The following is a 22,120-nucleotide window of genomic DNA, read 5'->3' as shown; positions in this document are numbered from 1 at the left end:
GGCCCTGCCGCCACCACCGCCGGTCCCCGTTCTCTCTCCCGCTGCCACCACCGCTCCCACCTCACGGGTCTCTCTTCTCCCGTCCCCATCGCCTCACCTCGTCGCTGTAAGTCCCCCCCATCTGCCCCCTTAATTTCTTCTCTTTGGTCATTCCCGGCTGGGTACCTGTAGAAATCTTGCTGACTTGCTGTTGTTCTGTTCACCTCATTTCGCAGGATCTATTGGCCATAGTGGGTTTTTTTTTTCATCCAGGAAGTGCATCGTCTCTCCATTTGTCCAGACCTACTCCCCCTTTGTTGTGGTAAGTCTTGACCTTGGTAATCAAAAGTAAAGAATACATGGTTTTTTTGCTTGATTCACTCGATTATAGAATTTATTTTGAATCTAGGTTTGAGAACGGCAGGCTAATTCCTTTTTTTCTTGGCCCATTGGTGAAAAAATTAGTCTTATGCATGAGAATGCCTTTTTTGTTTACCTTCGAAGTGTATTGATTTTTCAATTTTAATGTTGCAAAAAATGGCATTGCTCTCTGTATGCTAGCTCAAAGGTTAGGTGGTACTGTTATGTGTGATGATAGCAGCCCCATTGGCAAGTCATTAAAAAACTGGAAAGGTTAATGTCCATGTGAATTTTTACCCTTTCTAGCTATGTGCCTTCTGGATATGCAGTATATGTATGAGAATATGATACCTATTATTTTCTCAGTGCTAGTTATCCACATTTGATCATGACTTTATGAATGAATGACAGTATAATGTCTTGAAACTCGATATCTCAAATGTTGACTCGTTTTGCATGCTTCATGTGTTGTAACTTGAAGCTGCCGTATCATCCAGCCCTGGTTGATGTTGTGGTAAGCATTCAGTTTAAGAAGCAAGTCACTCATCTTCTATTTTGAGGATGTAAGTAATGATTTTCTTAATGGTGCCAGCCTATTGTAGTTATTGCTTCACACCTTGAGAAATCCTTGTGGCGGAAGGAAGTCATATATCATCGCTGCAGTGAAGTGCAAGGAAGAACCTATATCAGGTAGCTCTTACACCTCAGCAATCTACATGCTTCTTTTGTTGTGGTGATTAGCACACAAATACTATGTGTGTGTTTATATTTTTAATCCAAAGTTGTTGATCTGTACGTGTAGATGCATTGGAAATTTTAAACCAAAAGTGCGTAATAAGGGTCGCGTTGAGGGTTCTATTGTTGAAGCTTATCTAGTTGAGGAGACCACAAATTTTCTAACAGTGTACTTCAATCCTAAAGCCCATTCAGTTAGAAATAAGGTGCCTCGATATGATGATGGCGCCTCTTTGTTTGCCCCTGCATGTGATCTTGATATATTTCAATGCTCTGGATGATGCGTTAGTCCTCGGGGATATCGTACTCTTACAAGAGAGGAGTACAAGGTTGCTCTCCTATATATATATTAACCAACATACCAGAGATGGATGATCTCTTCAAGTACATATTCAAGTTAGATAAGTTAACTCTTAGTTTTTAATTTTTTGTTACACAACTAATACAAAAAAAATTATTGCCAGACAATTTGATAAAGAACAATGGAAGAGTAGAACCAAACCCACACCAAAGCAAATTCGTGAGTTAAGATTAAATTGTTGGAAATCAGGCCGTGGTGCTGTGAAGAAAGCTGCTGTTCTTTCCGCTGCTAGGGCAACAAATATGTTTTATCATAATCCATGGTATACTTTATTCTTGACAGATGGTTTTTGCGAAGATGGGAGAAGAGCTACCGGAGTGGTTCCTTCTTGGTCGATCTAATGCTCATACACAGGTCAGTATATCCTACTGCTTGTTGGCTCTCTGTTTTCTAGTGAAACTTACTACTTGTTGATTGCCTACTGCCAATGAAAGCTCTCATTTATTGTTAGTAAAACCTCTTGCTTCCTGATGGCCTATAAATAGTTAATTAATGTATATTTTCTTCTGAACTGTGACTATATCACACCAGCTATTTTTCCTAGCAGTAGTCCAATGTGCAAATATAGCTGGACAGAAAATTACCCATTTCCTTAATTTATTAATAATGACGAAAGCCTAAAAGAGGATGAACGGACATACTTTTGTCAGTCATCATGTGATGACTCCTCTGAGGATGCCCACCAGTCAAACCAAACTGCTGAACAATCATAAGAAATCAATATTACAATTTATAAATGCAAGAAAAGGATATAGTATATGTGCAAAGAATAAGTCACAGCAGAAAAAAAAATGGAGAACTATAAATGCAGTGCACTACTGTGTTTCAACTAAAACATCTGCATCCAATGCGACTTGGCGATAACGAACAAAAAGGCATTTACCCGCATTTGCGGCATCATTGACTGTGACTGCATTGTTTGCATAGTTCCAGGTATGTTTGCCATCTAAAATGCACACAGAAAAGGCCTTCAATCAGCACAACAATATGTTCAAAATATCTAGAAGAAAACCTGACAGCTAAACAAACTTGAATTTTTCTTCATGAGCTCATGAATGTACGTGAGTATGTCCATAGAGAGTATTTATTATCTTTCTCGAACAAGAATCTTATAATTTTTACATGACTTAATGAAAAGAAAGGTGTCATCTAACCATTTGTGAGTTTGAAGATGCCTGTGCAGCAGTAAACATTGGAATGTTTGCAGCTCCACTGAACTGGCCCAAATGGCTTCTCAACTGGTTTCCTTGGTTCAATTGGCTCTGAGACATGCCTGGCTGCATGCGTGCAGCCTGCATCTGCCTATTTTGAAACTGTGACAAGGCTTGTGCTTGGCTGTACTGCATCTGCTGTTGGCCAGAGATCTACAAAAGGTTTTCAACAGCAAGTTATGAGCTTTGTGAAGCTAAAAACAGTTATATTTCCATGTCTAGAAAATATAGAAGTGGTCAACGGTAAAATTGCCTGTACTTTTTGTTGAGCTTGCCCCTGTAGATCTTGTAACTGAGGAACTGAGCTCTACAAGAAAATTGTAGATTTAGTGAGCACTGGAAATTGTAGATTTAGTGAGCACCAGAAAGTACCATGTTGGGATAAAGTGTAGAAAATTGGAACCCTGCATCAGTCCACACAATCTTCTAAAATGGTTGGAGATTACTGAAATATCTTCAAATCATGTGTTCTTATGTGCTTGTTCTCATTAAATGTTGTGTATGACTTTGCAGGTAAATACCGATTCATCTCATGTTAGCTCAGAGGATGTCCCTGTCCCTATCGACCATGACGTCAGCCATGGCAATATTGAAGGCGACAATGATGAGGGGAACATTGGTGTTAACGATAACAACTGTGGCTTCAATCTTCATGGTGCCTCTCGAGGAGGATCTCACTAGTCTACTTGCATGGCAATTGTGACTAATCATCTTTACGGTATTTTGGATACGAGTGTAGAAGTACCATATGTTCCACGCCTTCTTATCCTTTTGTTGCATTCACTTTTCTGAAGTGATATGTATGTAACTGATGTCCCTGATCTTCAACCTAGGAGGCTTTCTATCCATGTATTTTGCTATCACTGCATTGCGTTGTGCAGTGTGATGGATGATAATTAGACTGGTGGCGGCCTTTATGTATGTAGCAGTACTGTTGTATGCAACATGTATATATTCCTTTTATGGACTGCTTTTATGGACTGCTTTTATGTGACATGTATATATTCCTTTTGGATGCTTGGCCGTCATTGATATATGAAGTGGACAATTTTCTTAGTATCTTTCTACCAGATGAATTTATATTGATATATGCATGGTTAATCACCTACGGCATGATTTCCTGTAGGCTAAGTTATTTTCCTGTGGATTGTCCACTTTGTGATCCACTGCCATTTTCCTGTCGGATAGACTGACACGAAATATGATTTTCTTGACGTCATTTTCCTGAAGGGAGCCGTCACAAGAAGTTGACGCATAAACCTGACGGTCAGCATCTTCCTGTGAGTGTCCGACAGGAATAACCGCCAGGAAAATAATTCCTGTCGGTTAACCGTCAGGCATTCACGTGTTTCCTTGTCGTTTTATTCCTGTCGGTATTTTCCTGACGGTTGACTGACAGGAAATGTTTTCCTGACGGTAATCATCAATTTCCTGTGGGTTTCTGGCCGTGGGGAAAAGTACAGTTTCTGGTAGTGGGTAACTGATGACTTTTGGCCACAAACTGACTCAACACTAGACTCATATGAGAGTTTATTCTTACTAAGAACATATCTAACAATAACTGAAGATGGATGCCCCAAGCGACTATGCCACTTTGCTGAAAATGCCTTAGTGACGACATATGCTTGTTTGTTGGACCATGATGATGATGATGATATAAGTGGATAGAGACCTCCTACGCACCGTCCTCTAAGAATGATTCTCCCCGTGGCTAGGTCCTTAACCAAGAAAAAATAAGGATAAAACTCTTTAAGAACATTGTTGTCAAGAGTGAATCGATGAACGGAAACAAGATTTTTTTGATGTTTCAGGAACATGCAAGATCTTTTTTAAGTGCAAGTTTTTTACGGGATTTTTAACAATTGAACTACCAATATGTTTTATTTCCATACCTGAACCACTCGCCGTGTGAATTTGGTCGCCTCCATTGTACTTCTCTTGCATCGTCAGCTTGTCAAGTTCCCCAGTGATGTGGTTTGAAGCTCCGGCGTCGGCATACCAGTTGGTATCTACACCATAGGAAACAGCATGTGCCCCCTCTTCCTCATGATCATTTTCTTCATAGCGCCACCAACATGTGTGTGCACCCCTGGATGATGCTTGTAGCATATCTGACATCCAGCGTAGTCACGCTGTTGCTGATCACGCCCTTGCTGTTGCTGCTGTTGCTGACGAGGGCGTCCTTTGTAGTTGTCGCCTCCACCAGTAGGAGAGGGCTGGCGGTCACCACGGCCGCTCCCCCTTCCTCCTCGCCTGCGGTAGGATCTGCCATGGTTTTGGTCACGGCCTCTGGAAGCCGCGTTTGCAGATGTGTGAAAGCTGCCTGAAGATGAATCGCCAAGCATCTCCATCCTCTGGTCAAAAGCAGAAATTTGAGCGAAGAGGTCATCCGCCATGATCAAGTTCTTGATGGCACCAACCGCCGCAACCACAGGATCGTAGTCACGGTCTAGCCCTGCAAGGATATAGTCCACCATCTCCGGATCTGACACCGGACGACCAACAACAGCTAATTCATCTGCAAGGTTCTTCATCTTCGCCATGAATGTAGATCTTGACATGGAGCCCTTCTTGGTTGTGGTGATCGCTATTCTCAGGTTTGTGATCCTGGATTGCGACTGTGAGGCGAAGAGGGTCGTCACCGTTGTCCACAGCTCGAAGGTAGAATCCTTCCCGATGACCTGTCCAAGGATTTCTGGTGTCATAGAGTTGAGTAGGTATGCAAGGACCTGTTGATCTTTGGCGATCCATGGCCCGTACAGCGGGTTCGACTCCATGGCCGAAGTCTTGTCCGCCTTGGTGATCTCCACCATCTTGGATGGAGCAGCGTCGGTGTTGTCCAAGAGACCAGTCACCTGCGCACCTTGCAGGGCTGGGAGAACTTGCGCTTTCCATATGGTAAAGTTTCCCCTTGCAAGCTTCTCGGATGGGGGCGCACCCAGGTTGAGGGCGACACCTGTTGACGACGACATGGAGGCGACGGTGATGTGATTTGGGTTTGTTTTTTTGTGGCTAGATGTGAAGAAAAGAGGTCGCTCTGATTACCATGAAAGATTTGGGAAGCGTTCCTACTCTTTGATGAGGAGCCGCGTTGGTTTATATTGAACAGAGGCAGAACAGCCCTGCCGTGGCTTACAAGAAGAGCAAACCGATTCAAGGGTTTGGTTGTTACAAGTACTCCTGGACAGCTACAAGAGGGAGAGAGATAGAATATAGTTGAGATTACAATGTGGAGATAAACACAAATTCTAACAGCCGTGACTTCTTTGCCGAACCAAACGCGTGGTTAATTTATTTGGTATGAACTAAAGGTGATTGTAACTTTCAGCAGCAGCTCTCCGATTTTGTTTCCCTCCGGATGAAATGAAACGAGCGAATCAAACGGAGGATGACTTTCGCTTGGAAACGGCAAAAGCTCTCCAATTTTTTGTAAGTTCCCGCGCACCTCACCGGACGAAATTTGAGAGCCACGTCAGTGATCCGCGCCATCACTCTCCCGGATCGCCATCTTGACCGTCCACAGCGTCCGGATCCAACGGCAGGCGGACCCTCCTCCCTAGTTAAATTCCCCTTCTCCCCACCGCACTCCACCAGACGCAGCCACCACCGTTCCCCTCCAAATCCATCCGATCCAATCCGCCCGCTCGCAGCTCAAAGGAAGGAAGGAAGCCGTTGACCATGTCCGGCCGCGGCAAGGGCGGGAAGGGGCTGGGCAAGGGCGGCGCCAAGCGCCACCGGAAGGTGCTGCGGGACAACATCCAGGGCATCACCAAGCCGGCCATCCGGCGGCTGGCTCGCCGTGGCGGCGTGAAGCGCATCTCGGGGCTCATCTACGAGGAGACCCGTGGCGTGCTCAAGATCTTCCTCGAGAACGTCATCCGCGACGCCGTCACCTACACCGAGCACGCCCGCCGCAAGACCGTCACCGCCATGGACGTCGTCTACGCGCTCAAGCGACAGGGCCGCACCCTCTACGGATTCGGCGGCTGATTGACCTGCCGCTGCCGCTGCTCTGCTCCCGCTGTTCCTGTCTTCCTGTGGGTTTCTGAAATTCTGAGTGCGTGCGTTGTGGTTGCATCCGTCTGTGTATGAATATGAATGGAATGGAATAGAATTGTTGGTCCTTGCGGTGTTATCTTGGCTGAATCTCTCTACATGAAAGTAATTTCCATCTCAGAACATTGTACAGCTACGCAGCGCGCGGTAAAAACGTGCTGGGGCGTGTGCCGATCTATGTGATATGCTATGCAGGAACGTTCCCTGAATCGCGTGTATTCTACTTTTTTCATCAGCCGTACTGACCTGTGTCTGAAATCACCGAAGAAAGCTTAACTGCGATTAACAAGAAACATCTCAATTTAGCTAGATGGATTCAGGCAAATTGTTATGCAAATGCAATAGCTAACTTGTGCTAATGTGAAAAAAAAAATCTCAATCATATTGTGCTACTCTGTCACCTGCCATGTTGCTACTGGGATGGTTTACCACTCTTCTTTCGTCTAGCCAATGAGTTGCTAACCTCTGAATTTTAACTCTTGTACTGTATTAGTCATATTTAGAAACGAAATTTCTCACTCCCTAGCAAAAACTCTTATACTGTATTAGTCATATTTAGAAGAGGCCAAATTAAAGTCAAATCAACATTATTGTGGACATGGCTCTAGTACCTGTTTAAGAAATGAAATACCTCAATTATTCATAGGAAAGAAAATATGAACAGTTCGGTTATTATGATCCGGATAGAACTTACACTTGGATAAAACAACTTGTCTGGCGGGAATGAATTAGTCCTCGGACAAGCAAGCAGTGGGCTAGTCCACAAACTCATGTTGCAGGTTCAGTATACTCAGAAGCTGTTTGCATTGTATTTGTGCAAACCCCTAACAACGAGAGAAATACCACGATCAGATCCTCAATGTCTTTAAACCCCCAAATTCACCACTAGTGTAGGTCGGTGCCATCACATTCCTACCCCCCCCCCCTTCCGTAACCACCCTGCCCGCCGCTACACACCCTCCTACGCCCACCTTGCTCGCAAAACCTTGAAAGAAGGGATTGTTGAAGAAAACAATACTGTCACCAACAATGTCCGCCAAGGAAGAACAAAGAGAACCAACCTGCCATCCATGAAGATCATTAGAGATTAAAAAACTCCCAACCTCATCGTCAACACTGGTCTAAATCAAAATGAGGTAGTATTAGATCCATACGACTTTTATTCAACAAAGTACAATCGTCACCATGACATCGCCATGATATTAAAGCCTAACAAAACAAAAACTTTCTACACATCAAACAAGAGGCGGGTATCCTTTCCCATCCATCCCATGTCATCGGAGCGATAGCCGAAGGTGGAGGGTAGCGTAGATTCACAAGGGGCGGCTGCGGGAGGGAGGGGGTAGGTTGGTGAACGTACCACCACAACAGATGAATATCTGATTGTACTTTGTGGAGCACACTTGAAACAAGTTTAGAAACAATTTTACAGTATGCTTTTTTTACAGAGTATTTAGCAGATGAACTATTTTTTTAAGACAATCTCACGAAGCTTTATTTCAAATCCTCACAATGTTTATGAGCATGACCAAAAGATCACCGGGCTGTCCTACCCAAACATGGTGGCCCACCCCCTTTTATCCTGGGCTCGACCTGTTTACTTTTTTTCCATCTCGTTCACAAAGCGTGCCAGGTTTCCCGAGCGAATCTGCATCCCGATTTTAGGAAGCTTCTATATTCTTCCAGTTTGGTTTTCTTTCTGTTCTTTTTTCCTTCTGTTATTCTTTTCATTTTTTCTTTCTTTTTTTTTCTTTTTTTACCTAGCTGTTCAAATCGACCAATGCTTTCCAAATATAAAAACTTTTTTCAAATTTATGATTTTCTTTTAAATCAGGGAACCTAATATTAACGAATATTTTTTAAATGCATGAACTTTTTACAAATTCATGGAACCTTTTTCAAATCCATGAATGTTTTCATATTCATGAACTTTGTTGGATACACAATTTAAAAAAAAAATCCGTTAACTCTTTTCAAATTCGTATATTTTCCAAATCCATGAATATATTTCAAATTCACATTTTTTCCAATCCACAAACCTTTTTTTTCAAATTTGTGAACCTTTTTAAATTCACAAAGTTTTTCAGATTCATGATCTTTTACAAATCCCATGTACTTTTTCTAAACCAAATCCACAAACTTTTTGAAATTTTGCAATCAATTTCAAATTCACGAACTTATGTAAATGTGCGAGCATTATTGAATTTGTGAACTTTTTTCTAAATTCATGAAACTTTTTTTAAAATTTGTGAATTTTTCTAAATCCATGTTTAAAGCCGTCGTTGCTGGTTTTTAAATTTCTGAACCAACAAATAGATGTTCTATTTTTCACATTTCACAGTAGCGAGCTCGGAAAAAAAAATTGGTGCTTATTAAAGCGGCGCCAAGTGGTCCTCCTAATTGGATTCCAGCATGCAAACCGAGCAAACAGCCGACCCAATATTTTGCACTTGGACGTTAGAGCATAGAGCATCTCCACTCGTTCGGCCACCCAGCACACCCGACGATTGTGGTTTCGCCCAAGCGCCGACACTTTTTTGGCCCCGGGGGCGATCCAGTTCCCAGCGATGCCCCCAGGTTTCGGCCCCCAAGACGTGCATAAGTTTAAATTTGCCATTTCCCGCTACCAAAAAAAAAACGCCACAAGTTCGGTGATCAACGGCTGCCACAAAGTTCGGCGATCATCATTACAGTTCGGCGATCAAACATACTCGAATGTTCGGCGTTCAAAAGGAAGGACGCGCAAGCAACGCATCAAACGACGGCGGACTCCTCCGGCGTCGGACTGGTGAGCGTAGGCGTGCTCGGCGTCGGCGTGGCTTCTGTGCTCGGGCTGGTCGGCTTTGGCGTGGCTTCTATGTTGGGCATCGTTGCGGCATCATCACTCAGGCTTGGTGGCGGCGTTGGGGTCGGCTTTGGAGTTGGCGCGGTCGTCGACGACATCTGGTTCAAGATGAGGCCGAGCTCGGCCAGGTACCATGCCTTGACCTGCTCGTCCATCGTCGACATGTCCCCCGATTAACAACACCAGGTCGGTTTTCCTCTGGTTCGCAACGACGTTGGTCCGGAGTAGGTTGAGCTTGACGACGCTGTTCGTCACCAACACCGACCACCGCGGCTAGAATTTCTCTTCCTTTTGGGCGTCGTGGTTCTTGGCGTCATCGATGCATTGCTCTATGGATGCTTGAAGCCGCTCGGCAGCCGGCGCCACCTCCTTCGCCATCTTGGCTTGTTTGTTGCCGTCTGGGCAACCATCAGCCGCCCCGGCGTCGCCGCGTCCGGCTTGTACGTCTCCTTGGCCTTTGGCGATGGTGCGTCGGACATCCACCCACTTATCGCACATATCAATCGGGGTGAACACGTGGAGGAACTTGAACTCTTGGTCGCTGTTGTCCTAGCGGTACATGGTGAGCATACGAACATCCGGCCGGTGGTGACAGCTTCTCGACGCTGAACCTCCACCCTCCAGTCGGCGGTCGACAAGCCCGGTGGTTTTGCCGGCGGCGCCCTCGGCTTCCTCTGCTTCGGCTGGGTGGCAGCGGCATGAGGGGCCGAGTACTTCTTCGGAGGCATGGCGGGATGCCCGCCGGATGGCGGGGAGCGGGAGGAGAATGGCGGGAGAAGAGGGGTAGAAGGGGGAAGCAATGGGAAATGGAGGGAAAAGTGGGGGATAGGCAGGAAAAGGCTTATCTCTCGCCGACAGAGCGGACCCACGTGCCATTTGGCTTTGGCTGGCGCCCCCAAGCACCCCCCGAGGCTTGGGTTTGGCTCGGGATCGCCGGCTGTTATTTTGGCCCAAACCGGCGATAAACAAGGTCCTGGGGGCGCGACAGGGCTGATTTTTCAGCGTCGGCCCTAAAAAAAGAGCCCTGGGGAACATGTTGGGGGGAGGAGGGGGAGGCGAGTGGAGATGCTCTTACGGCCGGATGCATCCCATCAATTGTGGCGCAAGCGCAGCCACGCGCCGCCTCCTCCCACTAGTGCAAACCTAACCTAAAGGTGACACCGCACCCGTATGCATCCATCCCACCGCCGCCATGTCGAGGAACGCCGCGCACGTCCTCCGCCTCTTGCTTGCGTGGAGGGGCGCCCTCGCCGCGGCCCGGCCGCCGTGCGCTGACGACAAAGCGCCGTGGCGGCCCATCATAGGCCGGAGGTATCTCAACACGCACAAGGTACACGACCTATTCATCAACTACATCGACCACGAGCGGCCGCACCTCTTCGCCCGCCCCTCCCCCAACTCCATGATCGATGCCATGTTCGACTTCCTGCCCAGCGACAACCACATGCGCTTTTGGTGGTCGGTCCTCGACCACAACAACGTCCTCCTCCTCTGCGACATGGGAACCTACGAGCTCTGCGTGTGCAACCCCATGACACGGCGGTGGACACTCATTCCTTGGGCCTGGTGGCCGGTGGGCGGTATATACCTTGCCTTTGATCCAGCCATGTCACCCCAGGATAAGGTGTTAGTGATCCCTGTTATACCTGGGCCCGAGGAGCTAACAAGGAGAGCCGACGAAAAAGGCAGGATAGAGAAGCCACCATCTCTTGGCCCGCCATATGTGAACGAGGATAGTGACACGTGCCGCTTGATGGAATCAGAATGGCCACCGACTCCATGGACATTGAATGTGTTCTCATTGGAGACATCAGAGTGGCAGGAGAGGACCTTTGCCGGCCAAGGTCAGCCGGCAGGAACAGTTCGAGACATGCTTGTGGATCGAGTTGAGCCAACGTTCGGTGGGCCACGCCAGCGCTATGCAGTGTACCACCAGGGAGTGCTTTACGTGCATTGCCGAGGTTCTTTTGTTTTGAGGTATGTATATGCACTAATATATGTTGTTTGCATGTTTTTTCTTCTGAACTCATGCCTATGAATCTGTTTTTTTATAAAGTATGTATTACTTTGTATTAGTTGAATTTTTGTACACATAAAAAGCAAATTAGCTATGAGATTGCCCAAACATCAGGCCACTGTTTTTCTGTAAATTTAGTTGAGCATCATCTTCTACCTCTTTCTCAGGCACACTATTCATCTTCTTCCTCTCACATTCTTCCTCCATCGCCCTACAATCCAAGCCGAACCGCCTGCCACCGCCTAGGTCCAGCGGTGTTTCTACGCCTCTTCGGCCTGCCTGAGCCACGCGTTTGGCCATGACCGCCCAATCATCGCTTTAAACCCCTATCTTTCCAGCATCAATAGCCAACGCGAACATGCACCCTAACCTGTGAACCATCTTCCTCCTCTGCGGTTGTGACAGTGTGGCAATCCACATCGTCCCTGCATCCGTTGAGGTCAAGATGAGGCCTTGCGCTGTGGCCGGATACGGCATCCGCGGCTCGACCTTGGGTTACGCTGATGCTCATCGCCAAAATCAACGGACACGCATTAAATTCTCACGTGGATAAGAAATAGGCAACACAACTAGTCCCATAATACAAGAACATTTTTTACACTAAAAAACGTTCTTGTAGTATGGAACAGAGTGAGTCTATTCGTCCACATAGGCTAAAATCATTTTATCGGTTGATCTTGATTATAACGGTTAAGATCTGAAGGTCTAAGAGTTACGCACAATATATACGAGGTGCAACTATTACTACAACGTATCACATGCAACCTGTTGAAAAAGGTGGGCACACAGGCACATAGGCAATCAGATTCAACATGCAGTTAGAAAGTCTATATATCTCCCAAAGACACATGCATATGCATATACAGTACAAAAGAATTAACTCCAAAAAAGGAACTGTGAAAGAACCTGTACTACATGGACACGTGCAATTTTGGATTTAGTCACGCCTTGTTCTCCTTACTTCGAGAATTGCACATTCACGTGATCTCCCTCTTTGTTTTTTATTCATGTCTATTTTTTCTTCTATATATCATCATCGTATGAAGTTTGGATTAAGAAAATAAAACTATGGAACAGCAGACAGAACAGCAGAGTCATGCATACATTTTGAGTTTGGGCTCCCGTGAGACCAATATTTGAATTTTTTTAAATCATATTTGAAATGATTCAAAAATATGGAAAACAAATTCATTCATAGTTTAGTATTTCCTAATAAAAATTTACGCTTATGTTGGATAATTTATATATATATAAGTGAGAATTGTTTATATATTTTTTACAGCTAAAACGTGTATTTCAAATAGAAAAATTGGCGGTGATACACACAATTAATAGTTTATCGCATGATAAAGAGGCACACTATTGAGATTACAAGTTTATGTACATATCAGGACCATGCAACATCAATCTCTCTAAAGAAAATAATTAGTGTTGAGAGACATATTTCACAACGACTTAAAGTGACAAACAAGTGGTAGACTAGAAAAAAAATCCAAATAGTATATACATGTTATTATCAGTCAAGCATGATATTCGTTAGAAAGAATAGGTGGATCAACAACGCCATGTTATTATCATGAGTGAGGATATTGTACCAACAAAAAGAAAATGTTGTGATGTGGAAATCGTAAATCATGAATGCTAAGACTGTGAGCGAGAAAGAATGAGGGACCTCAGTCTTCAACCCATGCGATGTGAGTCAGGGGTTAGAGAATCGGTCAAAATTTTGACGCGGCAGAGAACTAATTGTCAGGACTAGAACTTAATGCAAGATTTAAAATAAGAAGAAATTTACAAATAAAATAAGAGTTGTGTGACCATCCCATAGTGAGGACTAGCGATGAGATGTGTGGTTCAATAAGGAATCATAGCGTGGTGGCTAAAGGCCGGGCATATAGAATAATAAACAAGAGAAAGTATAGTGATGATTTATTTACCAGAAAAAGGTGTAAATATAGCGAGAGAGCGTGGAAAATATTGCGTTCGAGCATGGTGGACTTTGCACAACTTTCTAAGTAGTGGAATAAGAAAATATGCCACGCTGCAAAGTGATAAATGACCAAACCGTAATAATTCAACGTGAACTACTGTAAAACTTAAAAAAATGGTAAAATTTAGAAGTCAGTAATGTATATATGTTGTGGTAATTTAGCTTGACAAAGGCAAAACAACAATGCATGCAAAGAAATCTTAGTGGCAAAACATATTGTTAAACAATATAAGTAATGTAATCTTGCTGCCGAAATACACTGAACCACCTTGCTAAAATTTGATCCTCTGAAGTCCAAAAGGCTATTTTTCTAAAGAAATTATATTATGATATTTGGAATATATAGCAAATAAATTTTTTTTGCAAAGTACGCAAGAGCATACCAGTGTATCAATGTAATATGTTATGAATGAATAAATATAATGAAAACATGAATAATCTGACAAATGTAAAGAGCCACCCAACTAATTATATTGGACAAATGTCAACTCAATCTGTTTCATTTTCTATGATAGCAATATAAAGGCGTAACTTAGGTCCATTGGAAGAGGTCGACAACAGGATCACCTCCACTGGGACAAGGTCACAGAACTACCAGCGATAATTTATGAACAATCATTTTCAAAAGTTAGAAGTAAGACAACTATTATTTTGTTCTAAAAGCACAACTATAGTTTGGTTCGCCGGAAAAAGAGGTCTATGCTTATTATTTTGTTTGTAATGAAAAACATACTAAAAGGAAGATAAATTCTGCACACAAAAAAGATATATTTAATAAGTTGTTTGGTATTTCTTATACATCGGCACTTATGTAGACATGGATAACTTTATACTAGTCGAATGCACGTGCTTTGCACGTGTGCATTGTTGAGTACAATTTTCACACAAATAAGAAAATTTTCAATGTAAACTGAGCACTTTTTACGCGAGTTGTTTTTGCTTTCCAACTTCGTGGCAAGTTACAATGTTTTGATAAAGTTTCACCCTTCTTACATTGCGAAAATATTACAAGAAGTTTTGGTTAGTAGCGAGTACTTTACAAACCTGCAGTCAACATTCACAAATCAAGTCATGGGATCGTATTTTGTTCAGGAAATGATCATCTCGATGCATTATCACTTGGACGTAAATAGAATGCAACCACAGGTTGAGCCTCCCCGCAAAAAAAAAAAGAAGAAAACCACAGGTTGAGCCAGTTGTAGCCACTCCATCCAGTTTAGAAAGGGCTAACATCATGTTAGCTTTTTTCTTTCAGAAACAAGCCACATGGTGCTGCCTCTGACTTTCGACCAGATCGCCAATGCCGTCAAGTTTTTTTAGGGGTACCAATGTCGTCAAGTCGATTCATCAGATCCCATAACCTTTTTTTTTGTTGAGAAAATCAAATCCCATAACCAGTGGCGGAGCAACAGGGTGGGCTCCACCCTGTAATTTTGGGCTGGCCTGTATAGCTATTGGCTGGGGGAGGAAGGCCGCACAAACAGAGCACGGGCACACGATTGACGCAGCCACCACCTCTCTCGATTCCGATCCGCCGCCAGCTGATCGCCTGCTTCGTCGTCGCGGCGTCGCCTCGTCGGCCACCGAGGGACCGGAGCAACCCTCCCGAGGCCCGCGGGCGGGGCGCACTGCCTGTTCTCTGCTCTGCCCGCCACCTACTTTCTTCGGCCGCCGGCCTGCAGTGCTTCTGAAAGAGCTTATCATCTCACAGAGAGAGAGAGGGAGGGAGGGAGAGAGAGACCGTGAGAGAGAGAGAGAGAGAGAGAGAGAGAGAGAGAGATACTGAGCCGGTGAGGCCATGCCTGTGCCGACCCACTAATTTCCATAGCACCGGCGCAACACACGACCTTGCCATCCGGCACTCATCTAGTCTTCCTGAGCAAGCACGGCGGCACTTGCGTCCAGCAGCCATGGCCACACGCAGCATACATCACAGGGCACGGGCACGGCTATACCATGATGGGGCTTTGGAATCGATTTGCTTCACGGATCCACATCCACCCATCCAGGCAAAGGGAGATTAGGAGGAGGCAATCGATTTGTATGAGGGGACCATGCTTTGTGGAGTTTTCCAGAAGGAACGATTGGTTTTTAGGGTGGCGGGAGCACTGTAGGTGGCGAATCCATGTGACATGAGCCGTTCGATCCAATATCATGGACGGCTATAAATGAATTCATTCTTCAGGCGGCGGGTAGAACCAGTGAGCTGACGGTAGATTCAAATATTCAAAAAATTGTGTACTATAGTAGTAGAGATATGTATTGCAGTAAGTTTTTTTTGCAGAAGTTGGACACTTTTGATCTGCCCATTCCCATAAATTTCAGAATCTGAGGTGACTATGACACAAGAACATACATACAACTGAGAATTAGCAAAACAATTGGGAAATTGCATAGCATCAATCAGAGAGAAGTACAACTAGACACACAAAGCGCGGGCCGCTCTGCTAGTTGCTATTAATTAATCCATGGAAAGCATGGTTTTATTTATGTTTGAAACTGTAATCCTCATTGTGTCACCTCTTTTAGTCCTGCCAGCTCACACATTTGATAAATATTTAGGAAAATTGGCATTAACTCTAATTTTATCAAGGCATGTTAGCAAGCTAATTAGGTACTGTATTCAGAAAGATATTAAGGAAGATAGATGGGATGCGGATTTCATGAACATGGTTCCCCGTGCACCTCTTATGAATAGTAAGTTCAAAAAAATTATGAAAAATCTGACTGTTTTTAACATACATAGTCAACCAGTATACCCGCTATGAAGTTTCACAAAGAAATGACATCCGTGGTATTCTGGCAAAAATGATAGAATCGACTAAATTTGTACCCCGAAGTTTCAGATTTTTTAAATTTTCCAAGTATTTCTTTCGAATGTACTATTCTGTGGGTATGTGTGGAACGATGTCCACCTTTCTATTTTCGAGATATGGGATGTACATATAATACAATTATATTCATTGTGAGAGAAAAGGGACTAATTTCTTGTTTGTGGCACATATGTAAATCACACACTATTTTTCATATGTTAGCATCATCCAGCCAGAGTTCACTAATTAGTTAATGCTTTGATGTGTATGTCAACCGCACATGTTTCCTTATTTTTCTACTTGATTACTATAATTGCAAATGCACATTGTATGATAGTGTGGCATTGCTAGGCCTAAAACCAAACAACCCTTGTGTCTGCCACAAAAAATGTGGCTAACGAAATGGCCACCACAAGTGTGGGAAGATTTGGCAAGAAGTTGAGTCTATGACATGTGGACCATGTAGATAGAAAAGTGTGGCAAGCCGCAAGTGTAGAAATGAACCAAACACATGCCTAAGATATTGTGGCACGCATAAGCTTAGGCGTGGCAACCTTAGGCTGCAAACCAAACATCTATACCCCTATATAGTGTGTGAATAAGTTTGAAAGTTGGTCATTGGATCAAGCCAATCCGACGGTACAAAGATGGCAAATCCGAGCACTACTGGCCGATGGATATGATCTACATTCCACCAGATTTTCCACATGTAGAATATAGAAGACTCCACATGTAGAAGCATAATGCACAAACCACCAGAATCTCATGCGTGCAATGCACGTGTACCTTACTAGTAGTTGGTAGTAGTAAGAAATAAATTCCGCGTTTGGCACGAGCTTGTACTACGGGAGCACCACAAGGCCTACCACAGAAGTTACATTTCCCTCTCAGGGCCCATGGGACCAAACTTCAGTGGCTTAGTGCCCCGCCTATGAGTCAATGACATGCGGACCTTACATGCAGCTGGCCCACATGTCATTCTCATGGTGGTGGCGTGGTTCGCGACTCACTCGTTTGAGATGAACCGACCGGTGGTGGCGTGGCCGTGGCGAGGGTGCCACAGCTGGGCGTCGGGGCATTACGAGGCGTAGATGGCCACACCGGCGGGTACTACTTGTAGTACAGAAGTACTCCAACTGAGGATTGATGCCTGGGACGAAATGTGTCACGGCCGCTGGATGAAAATTCGATGGTGCGGGAGTACAGATCGGAGCACAGCAGCAGAACATGCAAACCGCGTCCAATCGGGTGTGGTTGTGGTAGAAAGTTGATGGTTGCCGCAGTTCAGCTAGCCCGCATGTCATGCACACAAAGGCAGAGGAGCCGTGGGGCCGAGAGGGATGAGGCGTGTTGGGGAACGTAGTAATGTCAAAAAAATTCCTACACACACGCAAGATCATGGTGATGCATAGCAACGAGAGGGGAGAGTGTTGTCCATGTACCCTCATAGACCGTAAGCGGAAGCGTTAGTACAACGCCGTTCATGTAATCGTACGTCTTCATGATCCGACCGATGAAGTACCGAACGTATGACACCTCCGAGTTCAGCACACGTTCAGCTCAATGACGTCCCTCGAACTCCGATCCAGCCGAGCTTTGAGGGAGAGTTCCATCAGCACGACGGCGTGGTGACGATGATGATGTTCTACCGACGCAGGGCTTCGCCTAAGCACTGCTACGATATTATCGAGGTGGAATATGGTGGAGGGGGGCACCGCACACGGCTAAGAGATTAATGATCAATTGTTGTGCCTAGAGGTGCCCCCTGCCCCCGTATATAAAGTATCAAGGGGGAGGGGGCGGCCGGCCAGGAGGAGGCGCGCCAGGGAGGAGTCCTGGTGTCCTACTCCCACCGGGAGTAGGAGTAGGACTCCCTCCTTTCCTAGTCCAAGTAGGAGAGGGGAAGGAAGGGAGACAGGAGAGGAAGGAAGGGGGAGCGCCGCCCCCCTCTCCTTGTCCTATTCGGACTAGAGGGGGAGGGGGCGCACGGCCAGCCTTGGCCGCACCTCCTCTTCTCCACTTAGGGCCCATGAGGCCCATTAACCCCACGGGGGGTTCCGGTAACCCCCGGTACTCCGGTATACATCCGATAACCCCCGGAACCATTCCGGTGTCCTAATATAGTCGTCCAATATATCAATCTTCATGTCTCGACCATTTCGAGACTCCTTGTCATGTCCGTGATCGCATCTGGGACTCTGAACTATCTTCGGTACAACCAAACACATAAACTCATAATATAATCGTCATCTAACTTTAAGCGTGCGGACCCTACAGTTTCGAGAACTATGTAGACATGACCGAGACACGTTTCCGGTCAATAACCAATAACGGAACCTGGATGCTCCTACATATTCTACGAAGATCTTTATTGGTCAAACCGCATAACAACATACGTTGTTCCCTTTGTTATCGGTATGTTACTTGCCCGAGGTTTGATCGTCGGTATCTCAATACCTAGTTCAATCTTGTTACCGGCAAGTCTCTTTACTCGTTATGTAATGCAACATGCCGCAACTAACTCATTAGTCACATTGCTTGCAAGGCTTAAAGTGATGTGCATTATCGAGAGGTCCCAGAGATACCTCTCCGACAATCGGAATGACAAATCCTAATCTCGAAATACGCCAACTCAACATGTACCTTCGGAGACACCTGTAGAGCTCCTTTATAATCACCCAGTTACGTTGTGACGTTTGGTAGCACACAAAGTGTTCCTCCGGTAAATGGGAGTTGCATAATCTCATAGTTATTGGAACATGTATAAGTCATGAAGAAAGCTATAGCAACATACTAAACGATCAAGTGCTAAGCTAATGGAATGGGTCAAGTAAATCACATCATTCTTCTAATGATGTGATCCCGTTAATCAAACAACTCATTTCTATGGTTAGGAGACATAACCATCTTTGATTAACGAGCTAGTCAAGTAGAGGCATACTACTCATTTCTATGGTTTACCAACGCTGCTACTATATATGTTCATTTCACCCACTGATATAATAACTCATGCATGCTTGCATCATACATCATCATATATAATAACAAGTCCTCCTAATCATGAATCATCATACAACTTCTACTCGTTATTAATAATAAGTCATACATTCATCATCCTCATAGTCATCGAACCCAACCCTACATAATTGTTCTTAGCACATGATCATCAGTATCAGGTAGGACCTAAACACCCTTAAGGTAAAATAGCATAAAACAATATAGACCCTGACTCTCCATTATGAAGAATGGCGATCATCGTGTCTCCAATTCTTGCCCTTCGCTGCTTTTTGCTTCCAAGAAGCTCCTTACGACTGTCCATACATTTTTTCCATTCTTTGATTGTCATGTCTCCACTTCTTTTAGAAACCCGGTATGGACAGATGAGATTCGTAGGAAGACCTGGATGTATGTTCAAAACATGAAATTACCGTGCGTATACATCAGATGAGGCACACAATCATTCGGGATTATCTATTGAAAAACATAGTAATAACTTCGTAGTTAGCAATGATGTACTAGTTTTAGAAGTGTGCAAAAAGTTGCACGGATGTCGTAATAGTAAAAAATCTTACCAGGTTATCTCCATGGTAGTTACCGTAGTTCAACACGTGCACTAGTGGCACGTATTGACCATAATGTTGAGGAGTTTGATTGTAGATATTGTAATTCTCAAGATCAGTACAAAATGCGACCAGATGATTTTTCTCCTGATAAGTTAATTCGGAGCCTTCGGTGTAGTAGGTTCTGTCTACCATCTTTCGCACATTCTTTGAAGAATGAAAATAAGCTGTCAATGGAAATAAATTGTCAACTATTTTGAAATAAACAATATAAATTACTTAATAACTATGTTAAGCTCACATGGGGGAAGAATTGGAGGTGTATCCACAAGGACGTAAATCGAAGGTCTCTCTTGCTCGATTGTAGGATCACCAAGATCCATGATGACAAGCATACCCTCATCAAAACCATACATCTTGCAAAGTGCTTCCCAATTTTTGCAACCAAAATGGGTTACACTCTGAGCATTGTACAACTTTACTTGAAAATCCACACCATGATGGGTACTTAGGATAAGTTTTTTGGTTTCCATACTTTCATGGTCTTCGAAACCCATCCTCTCCAAGACATAGTGTCTTGCAAAGCATGGGATAAGCTAGTCGAATTGGAAAAGATGAAAAATACACGTTAAAATAGTTGAAGTCGTGCTTAATTACGAAAAAAACTATTGTCGTCGTTGCGTACCATATGAACATCGAAGGTCTCCTCGAGCTTAATGCTGAAGCGCCGATCTTCGTCCAGCTCAATGAACCTGTCGCACATACCTCGGTCGTCGTGGCCCCAGTCACACTCCCCCGGGCGGTTTTCGTCGTCCGAGTACGACATTTCCGGCCTATGTTCATAATTCAAATATTAAACTAGCTCATTATTATTAATCACGGGTTGACTATCGGTGATGTACGTAGCTCCTCCTTTCATTCCCGAGTGCATTATTACACCAAATTGTCTAGCACACCGGAATGAAGGAGAACTTATCCAATATGAGCATTCAATAAGCAAAACCAAATCATAAAATAAGCAAAACCAAATCATAAAATAAGGTAGTATTCAAATTAGCATGCATTCAATAATTATAAGCAAAAGTACATCATCTCTTGGTGTCCGTACATCGTCGAATATTATCACTAATATAGCATCACTAATACAACTAGAACCGTAGCGCCTGACGGGTATCATCGCGGGCGGTGGACACCCAAAGATAAGGAACCATCACAGGATCATAGCTCCAGTGAGATCCCTGAAGAACCTGCCAGGTATTATCAAACCTGCCCTCCAATGCAACCATGTAGCGACGCACGTGCTCGTCCTCCTCGCTGACACGGTGACGTACCACCTCCGCGGTGTCCGGAAGCCTCAGCACCGTCACTAGCCCACGCGACCACCACCAAACAAGGATCAGGTCAATAACAGGCTGCCTCCTCAGCAACCTACGTCCCCCGGAAGGTAGCACCTCCCAATACCAGCCCGGCGGAGCCCAGTCCCGAACATGGCCCTGATCAAGCAGGCCTCCACCGCCGAGTCGACGACGACGAGGATGCGGGATAGGCATCGCCGACGTCGATGCGGGAACTACTTCTATATATAGTTAAATAAAGTAGTTTTATTAATTAAATCAACTATCTAGTTCAACTACTAAGCACTTACTATAAATAAATAAAGTAGTACTTACTAAAAACAAAGTAGCACTTACTATAAATAAATAAAGTAGCACTTACTATAAATAAATAAAGTAGTACTTACTATAAATAAATAAAGTAGCACTTACTACAAACTACTTCTATATATAGTAAAATAAATTAGTGTATTAAATCAACTAGCTAGTTCAACTATATATGAAGCACTTACTATAAATAAAAAAAATAGTACTTACTAAAAATAAACTAGTATTTTTCTAACTAATTATATTAAACACTTTCTCTTCTTATTTTTTTCCTTTTTCTAAATACTATGAACAAAAAAATCATTAAAATTCTATGAACAAAATTAATTACACAATCTAAATTAGCATACTATGAACTACATATCTAAATTACTACACATCTAATCTAACAAAAAAAAATCTATGAACTACAAAAAAATCTAAAAAACATCTAACAAAAATCATAAAAAGTTGCACACGGCGAGGTCGACGGCGATGGCGACGGCAACGGCGAGGTGTGGCGCGGGGCGGCGACGGCGTCGGGGCGGCGCTG

At 44.1% G+C, this 22,120-nt stretch overlaps 1 protein-coding gene and 1 long non-coding RNA gene across 2 annotated transcripts; both read left to right on the top strand.

The window, feature by feature from the left end:
* Positions 1-930: 930 nt before the first annotated feature.
* LOC119322427 lies at positions 931-3,321 on the top strand. The gene is made up of 3 exons (XR_005155603.1): positions 931-1,029; positions 1,718-1,789; positions 3,160-3,321. It is a non-coding gene; the product is annotated as an uncharacterized LOC119322427 (long non-coding RNA).
* A 2,929-nt stretch (positions 3,322-6,250) lies between these two features.
* LOC119324142 (histone H4) lies at positions 6,251-6,783 on the top strand. Its single transcript, XM_037597907.1, has one exon. The coding sequence runs from the start codon at positions 6,325-6,327 to the stop codon at positions 6,634-6,636; it is 312 nt and encodes a 103-aa protein (XP_037453804.1). The 5' UTR covers positions 6,251-6,324; the 3' UTR covers positions 6,637-6,783.
* The last annotated feature ends 15,337 nt before the right edge of the window (positions 6,784-22,120 follow it).

This window comes from Triticum dicoccoides, chromosome 6B, assembly GCF_002162155.2.
Source record: "Triticum dicoccoides isolate Atlit2015 ecotype Zavitan chromosome 6B, WEW_v2.0, whole genome shotgun sequence".
Lineage (NCBI taxonomy): Eukaryota > Viridiplantae > Streptophyta > Magnoliopsida > Poales > Poaceae > Triticum > Triticum dicoccoides.
This window is presented reverse-complemented; position numbering and strand designations above follow the sequence as displayed.